This window comes from Neofelis nebulosa, chromosome 4 (genome assembly GCF_028018385.1).
Source record: "Neofelis nebulosa isolate mNeoNeb1 chromosome 4, mNeoNeb1.pri, whole genome shotgun sequence".
NCBI classification, from domain to species: Eukaryota; Metazoa; Chordata; class Mammalia; order Carnivora; family Felidae; genus Neofelis; species Neofelis nebulosa.
Genome location: NC_080785.1, coordinates 151854598 through 151880568, shown reverse-complemented (window position 1 = coordinate 151880568; position 25971 = coordinate 151854598). Strand labels below are relative to the sequence as shown.

Below are 25971 nucleotides of genomic sequence, written 5' to 3'. Positions count from 1 at the left end.
CATGACATTCTACATGTTAAAAATCAGTGATACTAAACCGGTTTTGACACTCAGCAATCTGTTACACATCCTACCCTGTCAATAGGCAAAGATCTACCTCATTCTTCTGACTGCACAGGACACACTACAATTGTACCATTATTCACCATTTCCCTTATTTAGTGATTTGCTTCTAGTGTTACTACTATCATAAGCAGTGCAGCAGTGAATATCCTTGTATACACATGTATCTGTGAACACAAATGCAAAGCCAATGGTATGCACACTTAAAAAAAAATTTTATAAGTATTGCCAAAATCACTTTCAAGAAAATTACACTAATTTATCCTCTCATACCCTTGCCACCCTGGGTGAAATCTTTATAAATGTTACCCTACCTAATAAATGAAATATGGCATTTCACATTTATTATTTATTTAAAATGTTTACTACTTTATTTTGAGAGAGAGAGAGACCATAAGCAGGGAAGGAGCAGAGAATCCCAAGCAGGCTCTGCACGGTCAGCGCAGAGCCCAAGGCAGGGCTCCATCTCATGAACCACGAGGTCATGACCTACATCGAAATCAAGAGTTGGACACTCAACTGACTGAGCCACCCAGGCGCCCCTGGTATTTCACTTTTAAAATTTGTACTTCCTGGAACACCTGGGTGGCTCAGTCGGTTGAGTGGCTGACTTTAGCGCAGGTCATGATCTCTCGGTTCAGGAGTTTAGGCCCCACATCGAGCTCTGTGCTGACAGTTCAGAGCCCGAAGCCTGCTTTAGATTCTGTGTCTCCCTCTCTCTGCCCCTCCCTGGCTCACACTCTTTCTCTCTCAAAAAAATAAACGTTAAAGAAACATCTTCTGATATGCTTATTAGTACTACTTGTATTCTTCTTCTATGAATTGTCTTATATCCTTTGTTCATTTTTTTTACTAATTATTTTTTTCTACTTTCTAAGAGTTCTTTGTGTGTTACAAACACTAGAAAGAAGCACAGTCTCAAGTTAAAACAGCTTGGGTGCAAATACTAGCTACTGAAATAGGACTTAACCTCCTTATGCCTCATGTGCTATTTTTAGTTTCAAAAATTATGCTTTTAAACTAAGTACAGACCTATAAGATATCAAAAAACCAACGTGTGTATAATAATTTTGTAACTGCAAGGTATATTTGATTCTGGTATCACTCAGAAAAAAATGTTTTTACAAAATTTTATATAAAGTTGTATTGTCAGTCATATATACATTTTTTTAATTTTAACGTTTATTTTTGAGACAGAGAGACAGAGCATGAACAGGGGAGGGGCAGAGAGAGAGGGGGAGACACAGAATCTGAAACAGGCTCCAGGCTTTAAGCGGTCAGCACAGAGCCCGACGCGGGGCTCGAACTCACGGACCATGAGATCATGACCTGAACCGAAGTCAGATGCTTAACCAACCGAGCCACCCAGGCGCCCCATTTTTTTATTAATATTATCTGGCTTATGATTTTGGCAGCTTTAGAATAACAATGTCAATTTTCATGTAAGTAACATTAGGTAATACAATTTAATTTTATTTAATCTACAAAGCCAACTTTTAGAAAAACTAAACCCCATTTGGCTTAAACCAGTTATTAATGAAAATATATTATTTTTAAACAATTTTTTTTTCACGTTTATTTATTTTGGAGAGGTGGGGGAGGGACAGAGAGAGGGAGACACAGAATCTGAAGCAGGCTCCAGGCTCTGAGCTGTCAGCATGGAGCCCTATGCGGGGCCTGAACTCAAACCGTGAGATCATGACCTGAGCCTAAGTCGGTTGCTTAACCGACTGAGCCACCCAGATGCCACTGCCTTAAGAGTTTTTAATTTAAAACTTATGAAAAGGAAAGAAAGATCAGTCTCAAGAAAGGTAAGCTAGGATTAACTACCCTTTGGTCCAAGAATACTTGGCTCAAAGGTCATTTTTAATTTTAAAGAGGGGAAAAAAACTACTCTTGCACATACATACCATATACCACAATCCTTATCTCAGCAACTTAGATGGTAGAAATGGACTACTTGAAAAAGGCAAAAAATGTTCAAGGAGGAAACTTTTTAAAAAAGAAATACACGCTAATAACTTGAATTAAATCTGATAACCTAGGGGCACCTGAGTGGCTCAGTTGGTTGGGTGTCCAACTTCGGCTTAGTCATGATCTCACACACAGTTCGTGAGTTCGAGCCCCACATTGGGCTCTGTGCTGACAGCTTGCAGCCTGTTTCAGATTCTATGTCTCCCTCTCTCTCTGCCCCTACCCCACGCACACTCTGTCTCTCTCTCTCAAAGATAAATAAACATTAAAAAAAATTTTAAAAATGGGAGGGGGGATGGGCTAAATGGATAAGGGACATTAAGGAATCTACTCCTGAAATCATTGTTTCACTATATGCTATTTTGGATGTAAATTTTAAAAAATAAAAAATAAAATTAAAATAATAATAATAATAAAAAAATCTGATAACCTATGTGGGGAAGAGAACCACACCAAGACAGCCTAATAAGCTGGCCAAAATGTAAATCCACTAAAAATATATCAAAAGAACATTGATAGTTATTATTAAAATTATTATGCCTCTAACTTGCTGATCAAGCTAATATTCTGTGAGATATATAAATACAGCAATTTTTTTTTGAGGAGAGTGAGTGAGGGGCGGGGGGGGGGGCGGGCAGAGACAGATACAGAGAGGAGGGGTGAGCTCACTCCATGGGGGACTCAAACTCACCAATAAGCTCACGACTTGAGCCAAAATCAGATGCTTAATGACTCAGCCACCCAGGTGCCCACAAATAGTTATATTTATGCAGGGGTTCCCTGAGACCTGAAAATTATTTCAAGTACTCCTTCAGGGTAAAAAAGATTGGGTAAAGCTATCTCGGAGTTTACTTTTTTCCTTAGGAAGGCTTTCCACAATCTAGAATTCCAAAAACTTTCCATACTGTCTTTTAATGGTTTTATTGTTTTGTTTTTATCTGACTCTTTCACCTATCTGGTATTAGGAGAGGTATCTGACTTTATTTCCAAGAAGAGTAGTAGACTGCCTTACTCCACTAATGAAATATATCCTTTCCCCACCTATTAGAAGAGCCACCTTCATCCTATACCTGGTATCTATCACAGCTGACCCTGGAAGAACATGGCAGGGGCTAGGGGCACGAACTCCTTTGCAATCAGAAATCAACATATAAAACTTTTGACTCCTGTGAAACTATTAAAAACCTGTTGATTAGAAACCTTACTGATAACTAAAACTGTCAACATATATTTTGTATGTTACTTCTATTATATATTCTTATAATAAAGTATACAGGGGTGCCTGGGTGGCTCAGTCGGTTGGGCAGCCGACTTTGGCTCAGGTCATGATCTCGCGGTCCCTGAGTTCGAGCCCCGCGTCGGGCTCTGTGCTGACAGCTCAGAGCCTGGAGCCTGTTTCAGATTCTGTGTCTCCCTCTCTCTGACCCTCCCCCATTCATGCTCTGTCTCTCTGTCTCAAAAATAAATAAACGTTAAAAAAAAAAAAAAAATTAAAAAAATAAAAATAATAAAGTATACAAAAAGATGTCATTAAGAATATCGTAAGATAAATTTTCAGTACTGTACTGTATTTCTCAAAAAAAATTTGTATAGAAGCGGACCTGTGTAGTTCAAACCTATGTTGTTCAAGGGTCAACTATACTCATAATATATGCAGACATACATATGTAAATGTGTGTTCTACACCCTTGGCCAAGTCCCAACTGGTAGGAGACTGAGGTTGCCCCCGGGGAGAATTTTGCTTTGTATCCTTAACTTCTTGGCTTAGAGCACCCTGAGAACTATTTCACCTTCCCTAAAAGTTCTCTTTTACATTAATTCTTCTGTTGCCTGATTGTGTTTGCTTTCTCTCTTAGCAATTTCTCAGATTTAGTGATTTTTTTTTTTTGAGAGAGAGCCAGCGCTTGTGCGAGCGGGGGAGACAGGCAGAGGAGGAGAGAGATAATCTTAAACAGACTCTATGCTGACACAGGGCTTGATCCCACAACCCTGGGATTATGAGCTGAAATCAAGAGTCGGACGCTGGGGGGTGGGAGGGAGGGGAAAGTGAGTGATGGGCATTGAGGAGGGCACCTGTTGGGATGAGGACTGGGTGTTGTATGGAAACCAATTTGACAATAAATTTCATATTTAAAAAAAAAAAGAGCTGGATGTTCAACCAACTGAGCCACCCAGGTACCCCGGATTTAGTGGTTTTTTGATGGCACTTGTTTTTTCCAGCACTACTTTTTTGAAAGTATTTTTTAAGTTACTTAGAATGAAGAAAATATGTGTTCTTATGAGTCCAACATATTGAACCTATCTCATGGATTTATTATTATTTACACTTCTTTTATTTACAGGGGTTTTGGAGAACGACAATGAAGTTAACAGGTGACTTCAATCAGCCATCTTGAAAACAAAGTCTCAAACACTTTAAACTCAAATCCCAAACCATTTGTATCCCCCTCCTTTTTTTATTTAAATGTTTACTTATTTTGAGAGTGAGAGAGAGAGAGAGAAAGAGTGAGTGCGAGCAGGGGAGGGGCAGAGAAAGTGAAGGCAAGGGAGAATCCCAAGCAGGCTCCATGATGTCAGTGCAGAGCCTGATTTGGGGCTCGATCCCACAAACTGTGAGATTGTGACTTGAGCTGAAATCGAGTTAGACACTAAACCAACTGAGCCATCCAGGTACCCCCTTCCTTTTTTTTTTTTTTTTTTTTTTAAAGTAAGTTCTACATCCATGTAGGGCTTGAACTCATGATCCCAAGATCAAGAGTCACATGCTCCGCATGCTCTACCAACCGAACCAGCCAGATGCCCCATCCCAAACCATTTAATCTTATGAAAAAAGAAGTCCAAGCTGTAAATAACAGCAGAATAATTTCTTAAACCAAAAAGCCAGCCTTCTCTTATCTACCTTTCCTGTACCCTGCCCTCCTTCCTTACAAAGAATGGAATAAACAATGACTGCATTCCTGTGTGCCAGATGTTTTCTGGTCTATTATCTCATTCAGTCTCACTAAATAGTATTATCTCTATTTAACAGATGAAAAACCTAGGGCTGGAAAAATTTACATGTCAAGCCAGATCTAAACCCAAGAATACAACTCCAGACCCATGTTCTTCCAATATACCTGTCTGCATCCCTAAGGAGTAAAGGTGCCTTCTATCTCACCAGATACACCTCTCCACCCTCTTGCCCCTCAGTCACATTCTACTCCCTTTCCAATTGTCTTAGTGGAAAAAGCATTGAGGGCAAAATGAAATAGAACCACAAGAGACAATAGCAAGAAAGGAGCATTTGTAAATGGAGCATACTGTTAGTTTCATATGAGGAACCCCTAAAGAGGCACTTTTAAATTCTTGGCAAATTTATTAGTTCCTCCTCTTTCTGTAAGCTCATTATCAATTAGCATTATTTCCTGAGAATTATAAACAGTAAATGAAGACCTGGAAATCTATAAGTGACCTGAGTCATGGAACCATACAACTAAAGGAAGATCACTAAAATAGATCACATCCATTTTAAAATAAGTTCCAAATGTCATGCTTGTAAGTAATGAGAAAAGATAAGCCCCTCCTATGTTCTTGATCTACCCAGGGTGACACAGACAAAAGGGAAGCTTCAGTTACACACAGCTATGTCACATCCAAGCCCAGTCCCAGAAGACCTCTAATTTCTGTAGTTTAATTCTCCAAAGCAAATGGCAAGTATCTGTGATCGTTTCAGTTTATGGTAGCTGCAAATATTTTTAGTCTGTACTATATATGAAAGCCATTGTGTTAAATAAAATGTTTCAAAAAAACACAGAATATTCCCTTAGTGAAAATAACCTCAGATATCTGTATATAGATGTGATGTTCCTACTAGCCAAAACCCTGATGGCAAATAAAATCTACTAAATAGGATGCACCTCAACATCTCCCTTTTACCTGAACCTGCTGTGGCTGTTGAACCTGAATCTGCTGTTCTTGTTGAGTTTGTGGCTGAACACTGGTGGTGACTGGACAGGCAAGTTCAAGTAAAGACCCAGCCACTTCGGTGCTGTCTGTATAAATGCAGTTCCCACCCTGTTGGTACACCATGGTAGTGGTAGCTGTCTGCTGGAACTCCTGAAGGGCTTCTGGCCCCTTAGAGGCTAGTGAGTCCAGAAATTCCTTCATCCTGTGCTGCGGGACAGACCGCGCCTTTACTCGGATGTACTCTTCAAAGGAAATGGTGTTCTCCAGAGAATTATTCATATTGCAGAGTCCTTAGGGTTCCTAGAAATAAAAATAAATGGTCAGAAGTCAAAATTATGCTATTGTTTTCATTATTTTGAAAGGCACACAGCAGTCAATCACTTTTGCATCAGAGTGGAATATTCAGGGCAGCTGTATACAGGAATCCAAAATACAGTAATTTATTATACCACCTTATTATTTTTTTAAGTTACCCATGTTTAAAAATTGCTTCTATAAACATTTCTTAAACTATCACACTGAAAACAAAAAACAAAGGCATGCGTCACAGTACTGGATGAAACAGGCTGAAAACACACTCTCCACCCAGCACTAGGCCAATGCCATCTTCTCTGCAGAGCCAAGCACTGGACAATAAAAGTCACATGCAAAACTATTGTGATCATCACAGAGAGGACGACCAAGGAAGCCAGGAGCAGGGATTCCTACTGACATGTTCAATTTCCACCGCCAACTATGTCCTATAGTAAAAACATGTATGCCACTTAGCTGTAGCAAGACCTGAGAAAAAGGGGATAAATACTTCATCTCCCACCAGAAACACCAAAAATCCCAGTTTGCCATATATCGCTCACATAGTTTTGCAGCATAGCTTACTTGTCAGAAACATGGATTTTGGAGCTAGCTTGCCTGGGTTCAAATCTCAGCTCAATCTCTCTTTAGCTTTGAAACACTAGACAAGTTAGTTAACCTTGGTTTTGTGTATAAAATGGGGATAAATAAAATAGTATTTACCTTACAGAGTTGACATGAAGATTAAATATAAAACTCTGAGAAAAGTACCTGACACAGACAGTACTATATAAGTGCTAACTAATATTAAAATTAGTGGGTAAAGTTGAATAGTGCTTTAAATAACTAGGTCACTCCTAAAACTCAGAAATCAATTCTGCAAATTTTTCATCAGGGTATTTACCCTAAGAATTAATCTGCAGGGGTGGATAGTAATTCTCAACTACCTGGGGGACAACCATGCAATCTATCTACGGACTATTAGTGGCCTGCCACTGCTGATTTCATATCATTCCCTCCCCTCTGGATCAGAACCACCAGAACAAAAGCAGCAGCAGGATATGAGGGTCACACAAACCAAGTGAACATTTTTGCCAGAAAGGACTCTTATCAATCGCAAATGGAAAAGTTATTTGTTTCCCTGAACCATTAAAGAAAGGCTAGAAGACTAGAAAGGCATCAACACTAGAAATATCAGTCTCTCTTTCACTGCCCAGATGTTCTGCCTTATGTTACAGATATAAGGCATATGGGTAATCATCTTATCTCTTCCACCTGGCTCTAAACTCTTGGCACACAAGACTGTGTCCTGATCCTCTCAGATGGCTGACACATGGTAGGTGCTTCATATGTATATGTACGTGTATATGTATATGTTACATTTGCAATTCAATGTAGAACAAGAAGGATTATGGCTCTTTGTTCCTGTAACATCTATAACTTACAATTATGAATGTTAAGCTGTTCCTGTAACATCTGTAAGTTACAATTATAAATGTTAAGCTTTCTCCCGGTAAATGGTCAGTATACACCCTGGGAAAAGGGCCTATATATCCAAGACAAGCGTTGAGACCAGAGAAAACATATGATCCTTACTGCTATTAAGTTACTAACACTGGCAACATTTCTGTGGGACACTCTAAGTATAGTATACAAGTTATATTTGGGTGCTTTCCCTACATAGTTGACACAACAGTAAATCTTTTATAACTATGCATATAATACATTGCAAATATATTTCTCCATAAATAAAGAACAGCACATATACCTTATCCTGCCTAAAATCAAACCTTAACCCACTACTCTGAGGAGAGCCTCTACGTCTCAGGACACCCCAAACGCAAGAGTGCAAAGAAAAGCAAGCACAGGCCAGGTGACTGCAAAGTTAAAATCTTTGTTGAAGACCTCTAATCTCCTGAAATACAACTCGTTTGTCCCTTTCCCACTTCTCTTCTTGACCACTTGCCTTGCTCTGTTCTCCCTTCTTGCTCTCTGCTGCAGGGGAGTTGAAAATTAGGAGGTCTGCTGTAAGACTTCAAAATTAAGCTCTCAACAATGACCATGATACAAGTGAATAAGAACATCACCAAGGCCAAACACCCCATCCTTCTGTTACCTATTCAGAGCAGGCCATTCCAGTGTAGGTGACCCACAATCACTCACCACACTGGCACAGAATGTGTCAAATCTCCCTTCTGATAAGAGCATCATGACTAGAATTTCCTTCTGAAGAAGGCATCTCTCATAATATAGACCCAATAACATCACAAAATTCACATGTGACTCTAAATACCTCATCACATCTACCCTTCTGCTCAAAAAGGGACAAAGAAGAGCTATATGAATAGCAATTAACTGATTCTGTACCATGCTGGTACATATTTCAATTTTCTACCTCCATTACAGAAGAATGGCAGAGGCCAACTGAAATTTACACTTCCCCAAATTTATTTTCAACAATTACATTCCCATAAAATACTGACACCGAATTCTGAAGACTGTCTGCACTGGAATCATCGCTACTGTGTCAAAGCAATTTTTTAAAAAAATATGGGTAACCATGGGGCAAAACATTTTTTTGTCTCAAATCTGGGAGAAAAGAAATACACACAATTAAGAACCAAAAAAATTGCAAAATAAGTTAATAGAATCAGAAAACCTTCACACAAATATTGCTTGGTAAAGGCAGTCCCTAGAAACTTCCTAGTGACTTATTTTCCTTCACTCTTTCAAGTTTCACTAATGAGGATGCTTAAGCTTTATCTGAAGTCTAATATTAAATATAAAGGGGGACTACACTAACTTCTTTTCCTAGAAACAAATTTTCTTCAGTTTCCAGGGTAGAATTACAACTAGTTTTTTTATTTTTGTTTCTTTGGCCCGGGGGGGGGGGGGGGGGGGCAGGCAGTAAAAGTAACACATCCATTTTCTAAGGAAAAAATATTCATCAAACAGTATAGAAAACAAAAACAAAAACAAAAACAAAACACCTAAGTATGCTTTGTTGATCTACCAATTTGAAACACTGACCTGTCCTTCAGGAAAGGTAAGTTTAGGGCTTTTAAATCACCCTCCTGTCACCAACCCCTGCCAATCTCATTGTTATTTTTGCCAATGTTCACTTTCATACCTTTAAACCTTTATTTATATGTAGACTTACTAATTTTAGACTATCTCTAGACCTCCCACTAAGATTAAGAAATTAAAGTGCCATGTCCTCTATTTTTAATTAAAGAAATTTTTTTTTATTTGAGAGAGCAAGCACGAGCGGGGGAGAGGGGCAAGGGAGACAGACTCCAAAGCAGGCTCCATGCTCAGCCAGACCCGGGGCTTGATTCCATAACCCTGGGATCATAACCTGAGCCAAAATCAAGAGTCAAATGCTCAACAGACTGAGCCACCCAGGCGCCCCCATACCACATCCTCTATTTTCGACAAACATTTAGCAAAGTTGAATATAGCTTGTAATTAATCAATCTTTTAGAACACAGCATTTCATACCAAATTCAACTCAGGACATATTTGTTTAAAAAATCCAGGTTCCAAAGATGATAAAACCATTCTCCTCCAAACAAATCCCGTATTTCCAGAATACCACCTTAAAAAAAAGTCAATATAAGAAAATCTAATCCAGCTATAAATTTATTCCAGTAACGACAAGTAAGATAGATGAATAGTCATCTCCCAGAAATGGAATAAAAGCTTGGAAATGTATCTTCTATAAAGCCTCAAAGTTCATTCTTTAAGCTTTCATTAACACACACACACACACACACACACACACACACACACACACACAGAACACCAATAGCCTGAAGTAGGTAAAATTCTATAAAACTTAGAAACTGTTGATAAAAGCTCATTAACAGGTATTCATTCTATTCTTCTGTATCCTTGTGAAAATATTTGAAATAATTTATGATAAAAAACACCTTCTGTATTTTAAGCAGTTTAAACTACAAAGTATAACACACTCTACAGCGTTCCAAGCTTAGAGCCTGTCAGTAGAGCTTCAAGCAGAAGCAGCCATTGCTTCCCAATTCCCATTGCTTTTTTCTTTCACTAAGCCCCTAGAAGGTTCTTCACCAACTCTGTACAAATCCACATAATCACTTGAGAACCACTGAAATCAGAGGTAGCTAAAAAATATTAACCAATAACGGATTCAATGGAGAACTTAAAAAAATTTTTTTTAAGATTTTATTTTTAGTAATCTCTACACCCAATGTGGGGCTTGAACTCAACAACCCAGAGATCAAGAGTTGCACGACTTACTGACTTGAGACATCCAGGAACACCCTGGAGAACTTAAAAATTTAATAGAAAAGGTCAATTTGGAAGAACATTCCAATCTGCCCATTCATACAGACTACAACACACATGGCTTCATTTCTTGTCCTTTTAACCTGCTCACTTGGCACTATCCACCAGACTGACACACCCCAATAATGAAAGTACACTAAGTCAGCATTTGACCAGACACAAAAGTGATGCTTACAAGGCGCGGTGGAGGGAAAGCTTCAGAAATATATTTAAATATTTTAGGTTAATCAGTGAGTTTAAAAAAAAAAGAGAGAGAGAGAGAGAGAAATTAAACACATTTTCAATAGTGGTGATGGTTTCTTCTTTTTTTATGCTCCAAAAAAGTCCTCCCTACCATTAAAATCAGGTCATTATTCACCTACAATTTTTTAATTTCCAGTGTAATTTTTTAATAAAATGCTTTGATCCATTTAAAATTTATTTTGTATAGGTAAAAGTCTAACTATATTTTTTCCAAAAACAACTTGTCCCTCCTGTATCATTTATTGAATTATTGAAATTCCTTTGCCCACTGACTTGATATGCCACTGTTATTATATGCCAAATTTCATATAAAGTCTCCTAAGGATTTAGTGTGATTCTACAGATATTTCTTTAACATGGTAGCTTAAAAAAAAAAAAAAAAAAGGGATGTTAATACCTGGAAGATTCCTTGCCCCCTGAACATAATGTTTGCTTTTTAAATTTAACAACACAGAAGCACATTATGTGTGAAAAAGGAACCAACACAATTTTATTTACATATACCAGTATTATTTACCCATATGAGAGAAAAAAACCCAAAAAAACTGCATCTAAATGCTAACAGTAGTTAGTTATGCCTTGGTGGTAGAATCAGAGGACTTAAATTTCTTCCTGTTGAATACTCTCCTGTATTTTCCACAATTTATATTAAACCAAAAGAAAATTAAAAAGTAATATTTTTACACAGTGATTTACCACAATAACAGTAACACACAACAATTCTGGCTGATCATAGCGTGCTTTTCCCCTCAAAATCTGAAACTCTTAAAAAACAAAATCATCAAGCACCATAAGTTTGCATAATAATGAAAATTGTTAACTTCTTCAAGATGCTGCTCACAAGAAACACAAGGGTGAGCCTTGGTAATACAGAAATGGATAAACTTAATGAAACTCCTTTCAAAGAAGCAAGATTCTTAATTAGCTCCAAGTCAAAGGCTTGGTGGGAGCAGTAAATAAACAGAATAATTAAAATACTTCAGAAAAACACGAAGCTGGAGGGAGAGTTGAGTACTCCCAATTTCTGGGCATTAGAAAAGGGAAGAGAGGAAAACACTTGGGACCTCATTGGTGTAGGAGAGTCTGTAAACAAGCATTTGCTTCTGAATACTTTTAAGAATAGCCGCTTTGCAAAACAATATGCAAATCCCATACCAACAGGCCTAGGAAATTTTCACTTGTATGCACCCATTAATCACTAGTAGTTCCCCTACACCACTTTCTAGTAGGAGCTTAGTACAGTGCCTGACACAGATTTAGGCCCTCAATGTATCAAAGTGATCATTACTTTTATTATTTTATCACTAGAACACAAGAAGATATGATGAACAAAGGTTATTCCAAAGCAACAATCTATTACATTTTCATAGGTCTCTGCGAATTTTTTTCAATTTATGTTCTAAGGGAAGGCCTAAGTACTCACCAGAATCATCCTTTCTTGGGTCTCCTCAAATTTCTGACACCTCTTCCCAGCTCCCCATGCAGCTCCACAAAGTGGGTCTTGAATATGAGATGGACTAAGAGAAGAAACTCTGAGCTGCCTCAGAGCCCTGCCTCTTCCTGTTTACCCAGTCAGGTTCTCGGGCCCCGCTTATGGTTCGTTCGCATCTACTCTAGCAATAGCTCCTCATAGCTTTTTAAATCTGGTTTGAAGAACACATTCACATTAAAAAAGAAATCAATTTCTATTTTAAGGAATTACAGTCACATTTGTTCTAATTAACATAAAGAGTCATTTCAAAGAAGCAAATTGGGAGATACACCTCTATTCTTAAAGATACTAACCCAATACAGAGTTTGTGATAGCTATTATCTCATTGGGCCATTCACCTGTTCCATACTTTTACCAGAGGAGACCCTGATTTAGGGGCATTTTTGCCATGGTTCTATTTTTGGACAACACACTTTCAACCAGAAACATAAATTTACATTCCCACCAAAGATCAATGGGCTGTAAACTGGCACAACCATTTGCATTAACTAATAAAGCTGACAATATCCTTTCCACATAACTCAGCAATCTACCCCTAGGTATATGATACACACATATACAAAGGTACTTACACAAGAATGTTCATTGTTTATAACAGTTGCAAACTGGAAGGAATCTAGATGTCTATCAATAGTAGAATCGATAGATAAATTATGGTATAGTCACACAGCTGAATACTATTAAGAAACAGGAATAAATGAACTACAGCTGCACACAACATGGATGAATTTCACAATGCTAAAAGAAGAAAACCATAACATACAGCATGATTCCACTTACAAAAATTCAAAAGCAAATAAAACTACACTGAGGGATATGAAGGTGGTAAATAAAAAGAAAAATAAAGAATGTGATTATCACAGAAGTCAGAATTGTAATTATCTCTAGTGGTTGAGAAGCTATGACCAGGAAGGGACCCGTGAAGGGTGCAGGGGGCTGGCACTGTTCTATTTCTTGAAGAGGTGGTAGTTACACAGTGGTTCACCTTATAACTTTTCATTAAATTTTATACAGATCATCTGAATTTACTGATAGATATTTCAAAAAGCAAAAAAAGCTTTCTGATACAGCCCACAAGCTCTACCTACAATTTTGCTCTAGCCTCAAGTGTGACATCAAAGGTTCATTCTTTTCCCCTTTTCAGCAATGCAAGAAGTTAATCTATCATTTCTTCATGCAGCCACAACCAGAAATCACAATCCAGTGTGACAAATGAAGCATTTAAGCGAAGCCTAGAGAAGACTTAAAACATCTGTAACAAAATCAGGGCAACTAAGTACAAAGTAACACAAAAGAACAGGTGTTTGTGTAACATCTCATTCTAAGGTTAAGAAATAAAAGACCTCTGCCAATAAAGGGTCGCCATTTAAAAAGTAGACAAGCAAGCATGGCACACGGAGGACAAAACACAATTGATTAAATTAAAACCATGCAAGCTTGAGGGAAGAGATCCTTGATTCTGAAGCTGTCATGATAGACACCTAGAGCCCCTGACATTTGGTTACCTTTTTGGAGCAATTCAAATCCACAAAAAACATGAACCATTATTTGATCTTTTCTGTGAAATGGCAACATAAAATTGGAAAGGGGAGGTGGAAAGGCAAAAGGTTCCTGAGAGGTACACAAACTATTCATCACAGAAGGCTGGAAGTAGGACATCTCCTAATAGGCAAATTGAAGTTAATGAGCTTACAAAAAAATATTATCTACAAATACCAACTTAAAAGACAGATCTCAAATTTAACAGTTAAAAACAAAGATGTTCCGGAACAAGCAGGCCTAAAAGGTATATTTAAATTTTAAGTGCATCTTAAACTTCACTGCTTTTATTTCAATCATTTAAGTTCCTTAGAAAAGCTGGTGTGTCCTCATGCTAAAACCTGAAAGTTGCGCTGGCTTACACTTCAAGAGAAGAAAATTGTTCAAGCAGTAAACTGTTACTGGATTCAAAGATGCAGTTCTCCCCCATCTTCAATTTTCCAGCACTTAGCAGTTTCTGTCAGACAGCACCCAGAATGATTGGCAGGATTTGTAATGTTTCAATATTACTAGGAAAAAGACTGCACACATATTTTCAGCATATGAATGATTTTAACTCACCAGTCACCATGTTGCATGTATTTCTGCTGCTTGTCCTGAGTTCTTAAGACTTGTAACATTCTGAAGAAGATAGAACAAAGAAGTTCTTTCCATCCTCAGCCTCTTTTTAAATTTTAACTTTGTTCTTAAAATACAGTATATTAAAAAGAACTACCCCCATCATTATCAGATTTCCTAATTTTACTTGCCCTTAGCTCCGTTTTCCTTAAACTTCATTAGGCAAGACTGTAAAACTGATGTCTTGTTTTAGGAAAAAAAAATGCATTTTTCTCTAGAACAAACCTAGAACTCCTCTAGCACTGGAACTAAAACAAAACAAAAAGCTGAAAAGGATTGGAATTCTACATCAAAAGTGACTTTTGCAGTAATACATGAACAGATTTTAGAAATTTCTGTTGGGGAACTGTGTAATAACAAAACAAGGCAAAGCAGATTCTCAGGTCGTTCCAATTTTGTCCTGGGCAACTTTTTGGCTGCGCGATAGCGGGGCCCTCCCTTAGTCTAACAGAGTACAAGTAAGCCCCTCCCACCTACACAGAAGAAAAGGTTGCATTTAAGGATTTAAAGTGGCATTTAGAGCTCGGGTAGTTTCACGTCCACAGAAGAGGATCCCCTTCCGGAGCGCACAGAGGTGACGTGTAGGAATTGCGCTTATGGAAGAATTACTTTCCAATGACAAGAAAGCAAGTACCGCCGAAAGGCCTTAAAGGATTAACCTTCCCTCTCCAGCACAAAGCACCAGAACAAGGTGAGGAAACTCGAAGGGGCTCGCTGCCCTCACAAACCTACAGGGCTCTGTTTCAGAAACAGGGCAGCACCTTTCCCGCACATTGGCCTCAAGTCACTGCATTCCTCCAGAAGAACGAGCAATCTCGCCCGCCTCTTAGAGGAGCGGAACCGCAAGACTGCAAAGCCGGTTAGTTTCTCCCCAGGCCTAGGCCATGGCGGTCCGGGGACGTCACCAGAGCAGGAAGGGCCCAACCCACAACCTTCCTCACACTGCGAACCGCCCGCCAGCTCGCCGCCGCTCCACGCAGCAGAGGTGTCCCGCGCGCCCTCGCGGCGGCGGCGCAGCCGCCACCCAACAGCGGGGCGCGCGCCCCGAAGCCGGGGGTCGCGGGCGGGCGCGCGCCACAGAAAGCCGCTCTTTGCCCAAGGGCCGCAGCTCCAGGAGCCGAGATATCCGGACCGGGAACGCGCACGTCGGCGGCCACGCGCACCGGGAGGGCCGCACAGCGCGCGCGCGCCCGTGTATAAACAGGGCCGAGCGCGCCCGAGCACCAGTGCGCGTTCGCGCGCCGCGCCCACCCGAGTCCCCGACCTGCCTCTCTTACACCCCACAAGGGGCGGGGGCGCGCGAGCCCAGGGACATTCTCCACTCCGGAGCCGCCCCGAGGTCTCTTGGGCCCAGAGGCAGCGGCCCGCCCGCCCCCGCCCGCCGTTGTGTGGGGTGGGCCCGCTGTCTCAGGCCCGCAGGTTCGCCGCATCCCTGCCCCCACTGCAGCCCTCACCCGGCGACGTCGTCGTCGCCGCCGCCGCCGCCGCCGCTCTACCCGCCGGCCCCACCGCACCGCTGGGGGCCCCGGTTCCGCCGTCGCCGCTCCAAGATCGACAGGATTTTCCCCTCACAGCTCCCTGGGCGCCATCTTACATTCAACCCTCACAGCCAATGGGTGCCGAATGCCCCTCTCGCGATAACCGAAGCGTCGGATCCCGCGAGAGTTGAGGCTGCCTCCTGGCCAAACTTAAAGGGAACGCTTCTGCCGAGGCTAGAGGCCTGGCCTCGGGCCCCAGACACCGCAAGAAGAGTCTGGAGTGTAGGGCGGAGCGCCCCGCCCTCGGACGCCCCTCCGTGCTGGGCGGAGCCAGGGCCGGAGATTGGCCTGGAGTTGGATCCTGGGCTGGTTGGGGCTCGAAGCTTGCTGTCTGGACCAACCTTCAGCAGCCATCCCAGGCCTCCTTCAGTTGCGCAGCCCCACGTGGGGCGGGGCCCGGTCTCTTGCTTAAGGTAGCGCCCATAGCCCCAGATCTAGGCCCTGCGCCCCCATACCATAATGCAACCTGGTAAGGCCTTAGTCACTTTCCAGCAGGAGTCCTTAACATTTGGGAACCCCTCTTCAATCTGCTGTCATCCTAATCCAGCCTTCCGCAACCCAGTCCACCTTAAAGCAGGCCTTGGGTAGCCTTGTGTTTGTATACAGGGAAAATGTGGAGGGTGTTAAAGCTGCAGGCACACGTGGGCCTCACTTGTAGCCCACACTGCCCCAGAGGGCAACCATTCTCCTGTAGACTTCCTTTAAAGGGCCTCAGGGCCCTTGCACTTGTTTCTCCTGCCCTGGCAAACATCTTGGTCCTTAGGGGTTCCCTAAGGAGTCACTTCTTGAGAGTAGTCTAAGGCACAGACTTGGGTCAGGAATTTCCTCCAGCCTTGCAGTCCCCAGGGAGATCTCTCTTGCACAGTGCCTCGTCACTCTCTGTCTCCCCAACTAGGTGGTCATCTTAGAAGGCAAACCACAGAAGTCTTCCTTGTCTCATTGTGCCTGGCACATAGTAGGTACTCGATAATTATTTGCTGAATGACTGGATGGAGAACCAAGTCTGTTTTCATCTGCCTAGGCACACAGGCGGACACAAACCTTCCAGATCCCTCTAGCACAAGGTTCCTAACAGTGGAACAACACCCAGATCCTGCCAGTGCCTCTCAGACCAGATGCAGAGGATTTCAAATCAGGCAGGCCCAGGCTCCTGCCCTTGAGTGCTAGAAATGCAACAGTGGTTTCAGAGCTGTCCGTATTGCTCAGTGTGCATTGCACCTCCTCCCTACCCCCAGCAAATCTCTAAGGTCCTCAGAGATTGGAAGTGCAGACAGATAACACACAGACTCCAGGGAATTTAGCTGTTCTTTATTGACATGGAGTCTGGGTACCCCTAGCTTCCAGAAGGATGAGGTAGGTCCATGGGGCTTCCTTACAGCTCACACCTTTCCTGGGTCCTCCTTCAGTGTGACAGTCCGGTTGAAGACAAGCTGGATGGCAGAGGGGGAAGAATGACAACCAAGCCAGAACCAGACTAGAAGGCCCAGACCTCACTGGATCCTACCCTCACCTCATCCCTGAGGAGCTGAGGGTCAGAACACTCAGGTTCTCAATAACTTTATGATTGTGAGTAGGGGACTGATGGCTCTGGGCCTCCATTTTATAAAGATTATAACCACCACTATGGCTGACGCCTACACCTTGAGGAGTAAGAAAGCCAGGGTCCATACAAAATTTTGTGCATGGACCTCCGAACCCATTTCCTCATCAGTAAAACATGAACCCCAACTCAGTTAACTAAGGGAATGTTGGCAAAGTAAATGCCACAGTAAATGGCTGCCACAAGTGCATTGTTGTAGAAAGGGCAAGCAGGTAAAAAGCACCTGTCCCTGGCAGCTGTCTGGATCCACGGAGAAGTAGCCAAGCCGCTCAAACTGGAACTTGTCAAAGGGCTTTGCCAGGGCCACAGAGTAGTCCACTAACGCTGCCTCCACCACTTGTAGCGATGCCTGTGGGCAGGGAACTCAGGTGGCCATCCAGCCAGGGAGACCCACCACCCTCACCTTACACCCCAGGAGCCTACCGGGTTCAGGTCACTTAAGAATCCACCAGGCACTTCAGCAGGATCTTCAGGGTTCTTGTGCTGAAATCTGCAGCCAGAATGAAGGTCAGACTCCAGCTGGGTAGCCACAGCAGGCAATGCCCATCTTGTATCTGCCCGCACCCCAGCTCTGTTCACTCACAGTCGCTCATAGAGGCGAATTTCACATGTCAGAGGCTGTGACACCCAGTGAATAAAGGCCTTGGGCTTTTCTCCAGCATCTGCCCGTCTACAGGTTACCTCCAGGCTCTCTACACAGCCACTGGGACCCTGGAAGTCAAGGGGCCTGCAATTAGACCTGGGAACCACTAAAAGGACTGGAAGCTGCACATACCCAGATCCTCCCTGCAGCAGGCACTGAGGTAGGAAGACTGCAGCCAGCTCTCACCTTGACAACATGCTGCAGCTCGATGACGTAGCCTGTATGCCTCAGGCCCACAGGTTGGCCCCACGCCAGGCGCTTATAGCCTGGTTCTGGCTCCTAGAGGTAGGAAGTGATGCAGACACAAGAGACTGAATGGGTCAAATAGATACAAGAGGCTTCTCCCCCATCTCTATGTCTGGCAGGGACTGACTCATCTGAAGTAAGAAGTAGGTGGGCTGACAGAAGAGGATAAAGGGACCTCAGGACTGGGCTTAGCAGCAAACAGTACCCTCCACACCCACTTACCTCCTTGAAATCAGTCCTTTCAATGAAGACTATGGGTCCAAAGGGAACCTGATGGAAGCCCTTGGTCTCATCAGCCGGGAAGTTGGGCACCTGGATGTCTAAGGACTATAGCAGGAGATAGGTGTCTGAGTCACACTAGGCACTGAGACCCCCCATGCCCAGACCCAGGTGCACCACCCCCAACACACACACACACGCACACACGCACGCACGCATGCACACATTGAGGCATACCTACCTTGGCAGCAGGAAAGTTGGTAATGATGACCTGTAATGGTTCCAGCACAGCCATGGCCCGTGGGGCTGTGTCATTCAACACATCACGCACGCAGGCTTCTAGCAGATGGGGTTCCATTGTGGTCTGTGCCACTGTCACCCCCACCTAGCAGGAAAGATCAGCATCAGTCAGCAACACCGCAAATGCTGTCCTCAATCCCTACCTGCCCACCAAACCCACTGGGCTATACCCGAGCACAAAAGTTGTTGATGGCCTCAGGCGGGAAGCCCCGCCGACGTAAAGCTGTGAGCGTGAAGAGTCGTGGGTCGTCCCAATCCCTGTGGGCAAGGAGGTGGTGAAAAGCCCTTTGGCAGTACATGCCACTAGTACCGCCAATGTATAATGAGGCAAACGATTACACCTACCGCACAGCACCAGCTGCCACAAGCTGGAGAATCTTCCTCTTAGACACAATAGCATAGTGAAGGTTGAGACGGCCATACTCCCACTGAACAGGGCAATACACATCTAATGCATTGCACAGCCAGAAGTAGGAAGAGCGTCTGGGGTGGGAAGGTAGAGTCAGGTCTGGCCACCTCAGACCAGACAGACACCACAGGAAGGGCTACTAGAATCCCACTGGCCCTACCCACCCATGGGCCCAGCTCCCTCACCGGGCCTGGAATTCCTTGGTGCAGAGTGAGTGGGTGATGTGTTCGATGGAGTCACAGAGGCAGTGTGTGTAGTCATAGGTGGGATAGATGCACCTGCAGGGCATAGGCAATGGGCCCCACCATCCAACCCCACTCTGCCCTACCCATGGCCCACCACCCCACTCTACAACTCCACAGCCCCACCCCATGCTCACACCCACCAGGTATCCCCCGTGCGATGGTGTGGTGTGTACTTGACTCGATAGGCCACAGGGTCCATCTTGCCATCCTCCATCACCAGCTTCATCCGCAGTGTGGCCTCACCCTCTGCAAACTTGCCCTTGCGCATTGCCTGACAGGAGCAAGGCCTCAGGCTGCCTCTCAGCACAGAGGCATCTCTTTCTCAGCATCCTGACCCACAAAGATCCGGCTGCTTCCCCCTCCCCCCAAATCCCACCTCAAAGAGCAGCAGTGACTCCTCTATAGGACGGTCCCTCCAGGGTGAGGGCAGGGAGTTGTGGCCTTTGAGCTCCTCTCCTCTCTGGTGGCACACATACGCCTGGCCCCTATGGGGAAAAGGTGTGAGCACCCAAGATAGCTATGTCCTGGGCAGCCTGCCTGGCTCTACATCATGGACCTGGCCTCACCTATGGATGAGCTCCACAGCCCAGGCATACAGCTGGTCAAAATAGTCAGAGGCATATGTCACCTTGTAAGGTGTATAACCTGGGGCAGAAAAAGACACAATGTGAACATCCAACCAGGGATACCCAATGGCAAGCCATAGCCCAAGAAAGACCACCAGGTCTTTCTTCCCAGGCCTTGCCCAGCCCATACCCAGCCAGGCCACCATGTCGCAGATGGCAGTGAAGAACTTTGCTTCCTCCTTCTCAGGATTGGTGTCATCAAAGCGCAGAAAACAGATCCCATTGTTGGCCTAGGAGAGTCACAGAATATGTGAATTCTCACATCATTAGCTCCCAAAATCCAACTCATTGAAATGAGCTCTCCCAGGTCAGAATTGAAATGCCTTCAGGAGTTTCATTCATCCTCTGTATCGAAATGCCTTAAACAAGGAATCTTACACCAACTCCAAACAGCCTCTTTCTAAGCCTGAGGGGTTGCACTGGGCATTTCCCCAAAGCTGAACTCACTATCTCACCCAGAACTTTTCCCCAATAAGCCCAATGGATTCCTAGCTACCTATCACATATGTGATTCTCCTCCATGGCCTTTGTCTGCTCTGGGAACATTATAGGAGCAGAAGGAAAGGCAAGGACACTTTTCTGGTATCCAATCAAGGGAGCAGCAAGTGGTCACCCTGATTGCCAGATTCCCACACACTCACCTTGGCATAGCCAAAGTTGAAATTGATGGCTTTGGCATGTCCTATGTGCAGGATTCCATTGGGTTCTGGTGGGAACCGGGTACGTACCTGAGATAAAGAAAATGGGAAAAGAGAAATTAAACCAGAACTCAAGACTACTATAAAGCAACAGATGCCCCTTGCCAGGGAGGCTCTGGTGATAGGTTGGATGGGGCAGCATGAAAGCAGCCCAGGCCCTCTGGCAAGTGTTGATGGCACTAACTTTCCTGCAGTACTTCCACACACCTGTCCTCCAGTGATCTCCAGGTGCTGCTTCAGTAGATCCATGGTATGTGGAGTGGTCACATAGCCTGGGGTTTTGTAGTTCTCACCTGCCAGGGCCAGAATAAACCTGAGGACTGGGCTGCAGCCCAATGCTCCATACTCTAGATGTAAGAGTTGCTCACCCTCCCCAGGGTTTTGATTTGCCTGCTCACCAGGCTTGTGGAACTTAAGTGCCTCCCCTCGGAGCTGCTCCATCAGAGACAGGGTCTGACCAGCAGCCTCACCTGTGAAGAATAGAACAAGGAAAACTTAATCCTCTGATCCTCTAAACACAGCTAACTATCCCATTCAGCTCAGGGAGTTGCCTCTCAGTACTACCTACATCCTGCAACCAGAATAGAACCAAGCAGGCCCCTCTTTCCCTAACCACAGAGATAAGAGATACAGAGCCAGACTTCTCAGTTCTCCTCATACTAGTCTCTGGGTAATGGGAACAAAGGAAACACCAGGAATTCCAGTCTGGCAACAGAAGGCAGGGTGATGAGTATGCTAATGGCCTGAGGAGACTGGGCTGTAAGGACCCATCAGGTGAAAGCCCAGAAGTCAGGGAGCTGAATCAGACAGAAACCTCAAGTCTCTCACCATTCTCTACCACATCCTTTGCTGTCCTCCGGTCTTTTTCTTCTGGCCGAGCTTTTGACACCTGAGAGAAGCCCAGAAATTGGGTCAGGGTCTCTCCTGGTCTTGGGATCACTCGAGTCACATACTCCCTTCGCCAGCCTGAAGTCTCAGCCCACCCCACCTCATCCCCAGGGACCCAGGACCATACTCAGCCCCACCTTGGGCTTCTTCTCTAGATCATTCTCCGTCTTGGGCCCCAGAAGGTGAAGGACCTAAGCAAAAACCAGAGTCAGGGCTGAAACAGGAGTGTTCTCTTTCAAGAAGCACCTGATGGAACCTGCCCACCCACCTAAGGGCTTCCTGGCCTGCCTACAAGCACTGCCTTGAAAAACCTACCTAGCCCATCCCACTTCTGCTCCTCACATGGTTTTGCTGGCCTCAATGCTCTGTTCCCCCTGAGAGTCCAAAAACTGGTAGCAAAACAGGTAACAAAAACTGCCATTTACAGAGAGTAACTGTGGGCTCAGCATCAAGATAACAATCTATAGACCTCAGCCATCAGCCGCTTGTGATTCTATGCCATCATCCTGAGATGAAGGCACCCCTATTACAATATAAGGCAACTTATCACCCCTATTTACAATATAAGGCAACTTAAGTCCGGAGTAAAGAAACTCACCCAAATTAGGCACAATCCAGAGGCCCAAGACTCTCACTGCCCACCAAGGTGCTGCCCCTCCACACCAGGCTCTACTATCCACCATCAGAATATGGACAGTGTCTCTTCCCCTCCCACTCCCAATTACCCCTCAGTGGACTTTAGGCACTGTCCATGGCAGGGTCTTTGCCTGCTTCAGCTCAAGGAGTTGCCCACCTGCATGTCTACTTCGTGCTTGATCATTTTGCCATCTGCCCACTTGAGCACAGCCCGAGCCTCTCCTAGAAACATGGGCACAAGGAGCTGCAGAAAGGCCAAGAAGGACACTTCCCACCCTCCTTCCTTGAAAAGGTCCTGGTTGACCTCAAGAACCAGAGCCTGGGACCAGCCAGACCACTGTTTTTTGTTGTTTTTTTTTTTTTTTTTAATGTTTGTTTATTTGAGAGGGGAGAGGGGCAGAGAGAGAGGAGAGAGAGAATCCCAAGCAGGCTCTGTGCTCACAGACTGTGATATCATGACCAGAGCCGGAATCAAGGGTCAGACACTCAACTGACTGAGCCACCCAGGCACACCACCACCTCCCCCACCCAGACCACTTTTAAGATGCTCTATTCCTCCCTCTTCTCTCTCACTTACACCCAGAAAAGAAGGCATGATCAGAGAGAACAATATAGTCCCTTGACACAGGCCCTACTCACCCATCAGCAGTCCCATGTTGAAACGATAACGTTCCTCCAAGAGTTGGGGCCGGTGGCGATTTATGGCGGCCTCCACCTGCAAGAAAGCCAAACCAATGTGGTTCAGAAAAGCGTTCTTCAGAAATGCACTAGGCACCCACAGTCTCACCCTGGGTCTGCCTGGGTGAAGAAGAGGAGCCACTCCTTTCCAGGATCAGCACTAAGGAGGTACCCAATGCCTAAGGAAAGACTCACAGCCTCCTCAATCTGCTCTGGGGTCACCATGACACCCACACCGCATTCCTGCTCAAAGTCCTGGGTGTTGATGGGGTCCAGGGGATGACTTCGCACATACTCAAGGGCAGCTGAGAAAGAAGAATCAGTGAGTGACATCTCAGCTCCAAGAAGTAGGTAGACAAGGCCTTACCTAACCCGATGAAACCCCAATCACAGTTTTGCCTCCTCAGAGGTTAAGCCTTACACCACCCTAGAGAAGCCCTGAGACCACAGTTAAGAGGCTTTCCCTCAGACCTACACTATTCCCCAGTCAGTCTCACCAGGGGTGGCCCTCTCCATCCTTCAGTGCCAGGGCCTGGGTTTAGAGAGGAGTGCAGTATGAAGCATCTAGAGAATGCTGGGGCACTTGACAGAAAGGGCAGACAGCGGTCTTGGCTAAAGGGAGGAGTTGGAGGTGGAAGTGGGAGGACAGGCAGGGGTCTCACCGCTCAGCTGGAGCTCGGTGTGGATCTTCTTATTGGCTACATAGCTCACAAGAAAAGAGAGACGCCGGGGATCCCTGAGTCGGGATGCCAAGCCATAGAGCAGGGTCCCGGTGGCTTTGTCGATGGTGGAGCCCAGAGTCTGCTGCGCCTGGGAGTCCGAGGAGATTCAGGAGAGAAGCCCCACGCCCAGTAAGAAAAGCCTGAGTTAGACAAGTTTGGTAGGTCAGGATCGGGATCGGGACCCAGCCCGGCTTTGGGGCACAGTCGACAGCCCGGGCCAAGGACAGAGGGACTCGCACCTGGGTCGCCGCCTCGCGCAACTGCGCGCTCAGAGCCGTGTTCTTGAGCGTCTCCCGGGCCTTGTGCTCGCTCAGGCCAAGGCCGGTGAAGAGCGACAGGGAGTCCAGGGCCGCCATCGCTGGCACACCGGAAACCGAAAGAAAACTTTAGGGCCAATCTGCACGTTGGCATTAGCCCACTGACCAATAAGAGAGCGAAGCCGCCAGGGAAAGCCAATGGTAGCCTTCCTGAAGGGAGGGGGCGGGCTCGCCAGGGTCTTCAGCGCCCTTTAAAAGGCAGAGCCGGCCCAAACCCGCCTTTCCGGGCGCTTCACTTCCGTCTTTGCGCTCGCGGTCTTTTGCGGAGGTTACGGGGTAGAGGGCGATAGGACTTTAAGGGAGATTTGCCGCCGACCTGGAGGGAAGGTGCTCAGCACAGAAGCAGGAGGTAGAAGCAGGCATGGCCCTTTGCTTTTCCATTTTTTTCCTTCAGCCCTGGGAATCTTGGGACCATCCTAGTTCCGTTGTTGGGAGCTATTGCGAGTCCCTATCACATTTCTGACGTAACAGCTTTGGAGTTGTCATGGAAACAGTTGAGCTAAATGAAGCCCGGGAAATCCAGTCAAGATAAAGCGCGGGCTCTGTAAGTCTGGCACTTTTCAGGCGCCCACCTAGACACACCTGGTCAGGAGAGAGAGGGGTTTGGGCCAGGAAGCACCTCGTAGATGTTCTGTAATGATTTGGTTTTAAAATCTTCTGTCACAATTACCCTCCCCTATCAAAGCATGCAAATGTCACGAAAACCACCAGCAAGTTAGACCTTGAAAACCATCTGCAAGTGTTTGACAAGGCATTTTACTGAAGTTGGGATAGGGTGGGGCAGATGAAATACTGTCTTGAGGATACCTATTGTGCTTGGGAGGGTCTCGCACAGTCTCTCACTGGACTTCTAGGACCTGCTGAGAATGGGGCTAAAACAGAACAGTCTGTTTTCTTTGTGGAACTGGAGCTGCTAGCATGGTGAAGAGATCCCCAAATTTGGGATTGGAACTCAGGCTCTTTGAGGCTTTGGTGTCACTAATGCTCGTGGACCTTCAAGAACTGGGCAGGATCCTGACCAATCTGTCCATATTCTGTGTCCTGCCTTGTGGCTATATCCCACTAATGACCAAGTTTCATTTCTGGGCCTCCATCTGGGTCCCACATGATGACCACATCCAGGTGCCACACACTCTATCAATATCTAAGTCTCGTCCTGTGTCTTGGCTCCCCATGACACCAGCTTGATGTTCAGCCCAGGCAAGGCCAACTAGGTGTAGGGGATTGAGCAGGGGATGCAGTACAGTGGTGCCATAGACCGGCACCAAGAAGGGGAGCCTCAGCCACACCAGCCCTATGCTGAGTCTACAGCTACAGGTGCCTAGCCCACTACAAAGGTGCCTATGCTGAAGAGTGCCTGCCACATCCACTGTCCGCTCTGTACCTGATGCCACCAAAGGATTTATTACAGCACCATCACCACCATCACTGAGTCCTGCAGGTCTGGTGATGGCCCCCTCAATGGAGTCAGGGACTAACCCCTTTTCTGGTTCTCTGATGGTGCCTACCCTGTGGACCTTGTGGCTCCATGTCACAGGATGAAGTGGTAGCCCCACCAGTGCTACCGACAATGCCACCAGAGGCAGTGGCAGGCTAGCCAGTCCTCTGGAGCCCTAGGATTTAGGACAGAATCATGAAATTTTATGGCCCAGCCCAGGGGCTGGCTAGTTTGCATGAGCCCTTGGCACCACTTCAAAGAAAATCAAGAAAAAGATGAT

The 25971-nt window shown here is 45.0% G+C and overlaps 2 protein-coding genes across 8 annotated transcripts in view; both read right to left on the bottom strand.

The window, feature by feature from the left end:
• QRICH1 (glutamine rich 1) overlaps positions 1-16114 on the bottom strand; it is a 53070-nt gene extending 36956 nt beyond the window's left edge. Inside the window, exons 1-4 of one of the 7 annotated variants that reach the window (XM_058726978.1) lie at positions 15943-16114; positions 14432-14491; positions 12263-12482; positions 5953-6282 (exon numbers count right to left, since the gene is read on the bottom strand). In XM_058726978.1, coding sequence (XP_058582961.1) covers positions 5953-6261 — 309 coding nt within the window. In that variant the 5' untranslated portion in view covers positions 6262-6282; positions 12263-12482; positions 14432-14491; positions 15943-16114. Of the gene's footprint in view, positions 1-5952; positions 6283-12262; positions 12483-14431; positions 14492-15216; positions 15409-15942 lie in introns of those variants that run through there. The other 6 variants (XM_058726981.1, XM_058726980.1, XM_058726979.1 and 3 more) reach the window with 6 other exon arrangements.
• Positions 16115-17313: 1199 nt separating this feature from the next.
• QARS1 (glutaminyl-tRNA synthetase 1) lies at positions 17314-24325 on the bottom strand. The gene is made up of 24 exons (XM_058726984.1): positions 24176-24325; positions 23877-24024; positions 23410-23519; positions 23176-23251; positions 22694-22758; positions 22038-22091; positions 21841-21901; positions 21411-21482; positions 21220-21305; positions 20956-21042; positions 20445-20544; positions 20255-20333; positions 20065-20173; positions 19829-19959; positions 19629-19721; positions 19380-19517; positions 19205-19292; positions 18976-19119; positions 18738-18842; positions 18456-18548; positions 18210-18337; positions 18050-18116; positions 17850-17975; positions 17314-17456 (listed from the first exon to the last, which is right to left on the bottom strand). Exons 1-24 carry the CDS (start codon positions 24290-24292, stop codon positions 17406-17408), a joined length of 2328 nt encoding a protein of 775 aa, XP_058582967.1. The 5' UTR covers positions 24293-24325; the 3' UTR covers positions 17314-17405.
• Between the last annotated feature and the right edge of the window lie 1646 nt (positions 24326-25971).

Bases quoted from the DNA above. Each gene is read 5' to 3' on its own strand.
- QARS1 (XM_058726984.1), bottom strand. From the start codon at position 24,292: ATGGCGGCCCTGGACTCCCTGTCGCTCTTCACCGGCCTTGGCCTGAGC. The intron at 22,759-23,175 runs GTGAGTAGGGCC...CCATGTTTCTAG, and splicing joins CAACATGGGACTGCTGATGG to GAGAGGCTCGGGCTGTGCTC. The intron at 18,843-18,975 runs GTAGGTATGCCT...CTCCTGCTATAG, and splicing joins CCAACTTTCCTGCTGCCAAG to TCCTTAGACATCCAGGTGCC.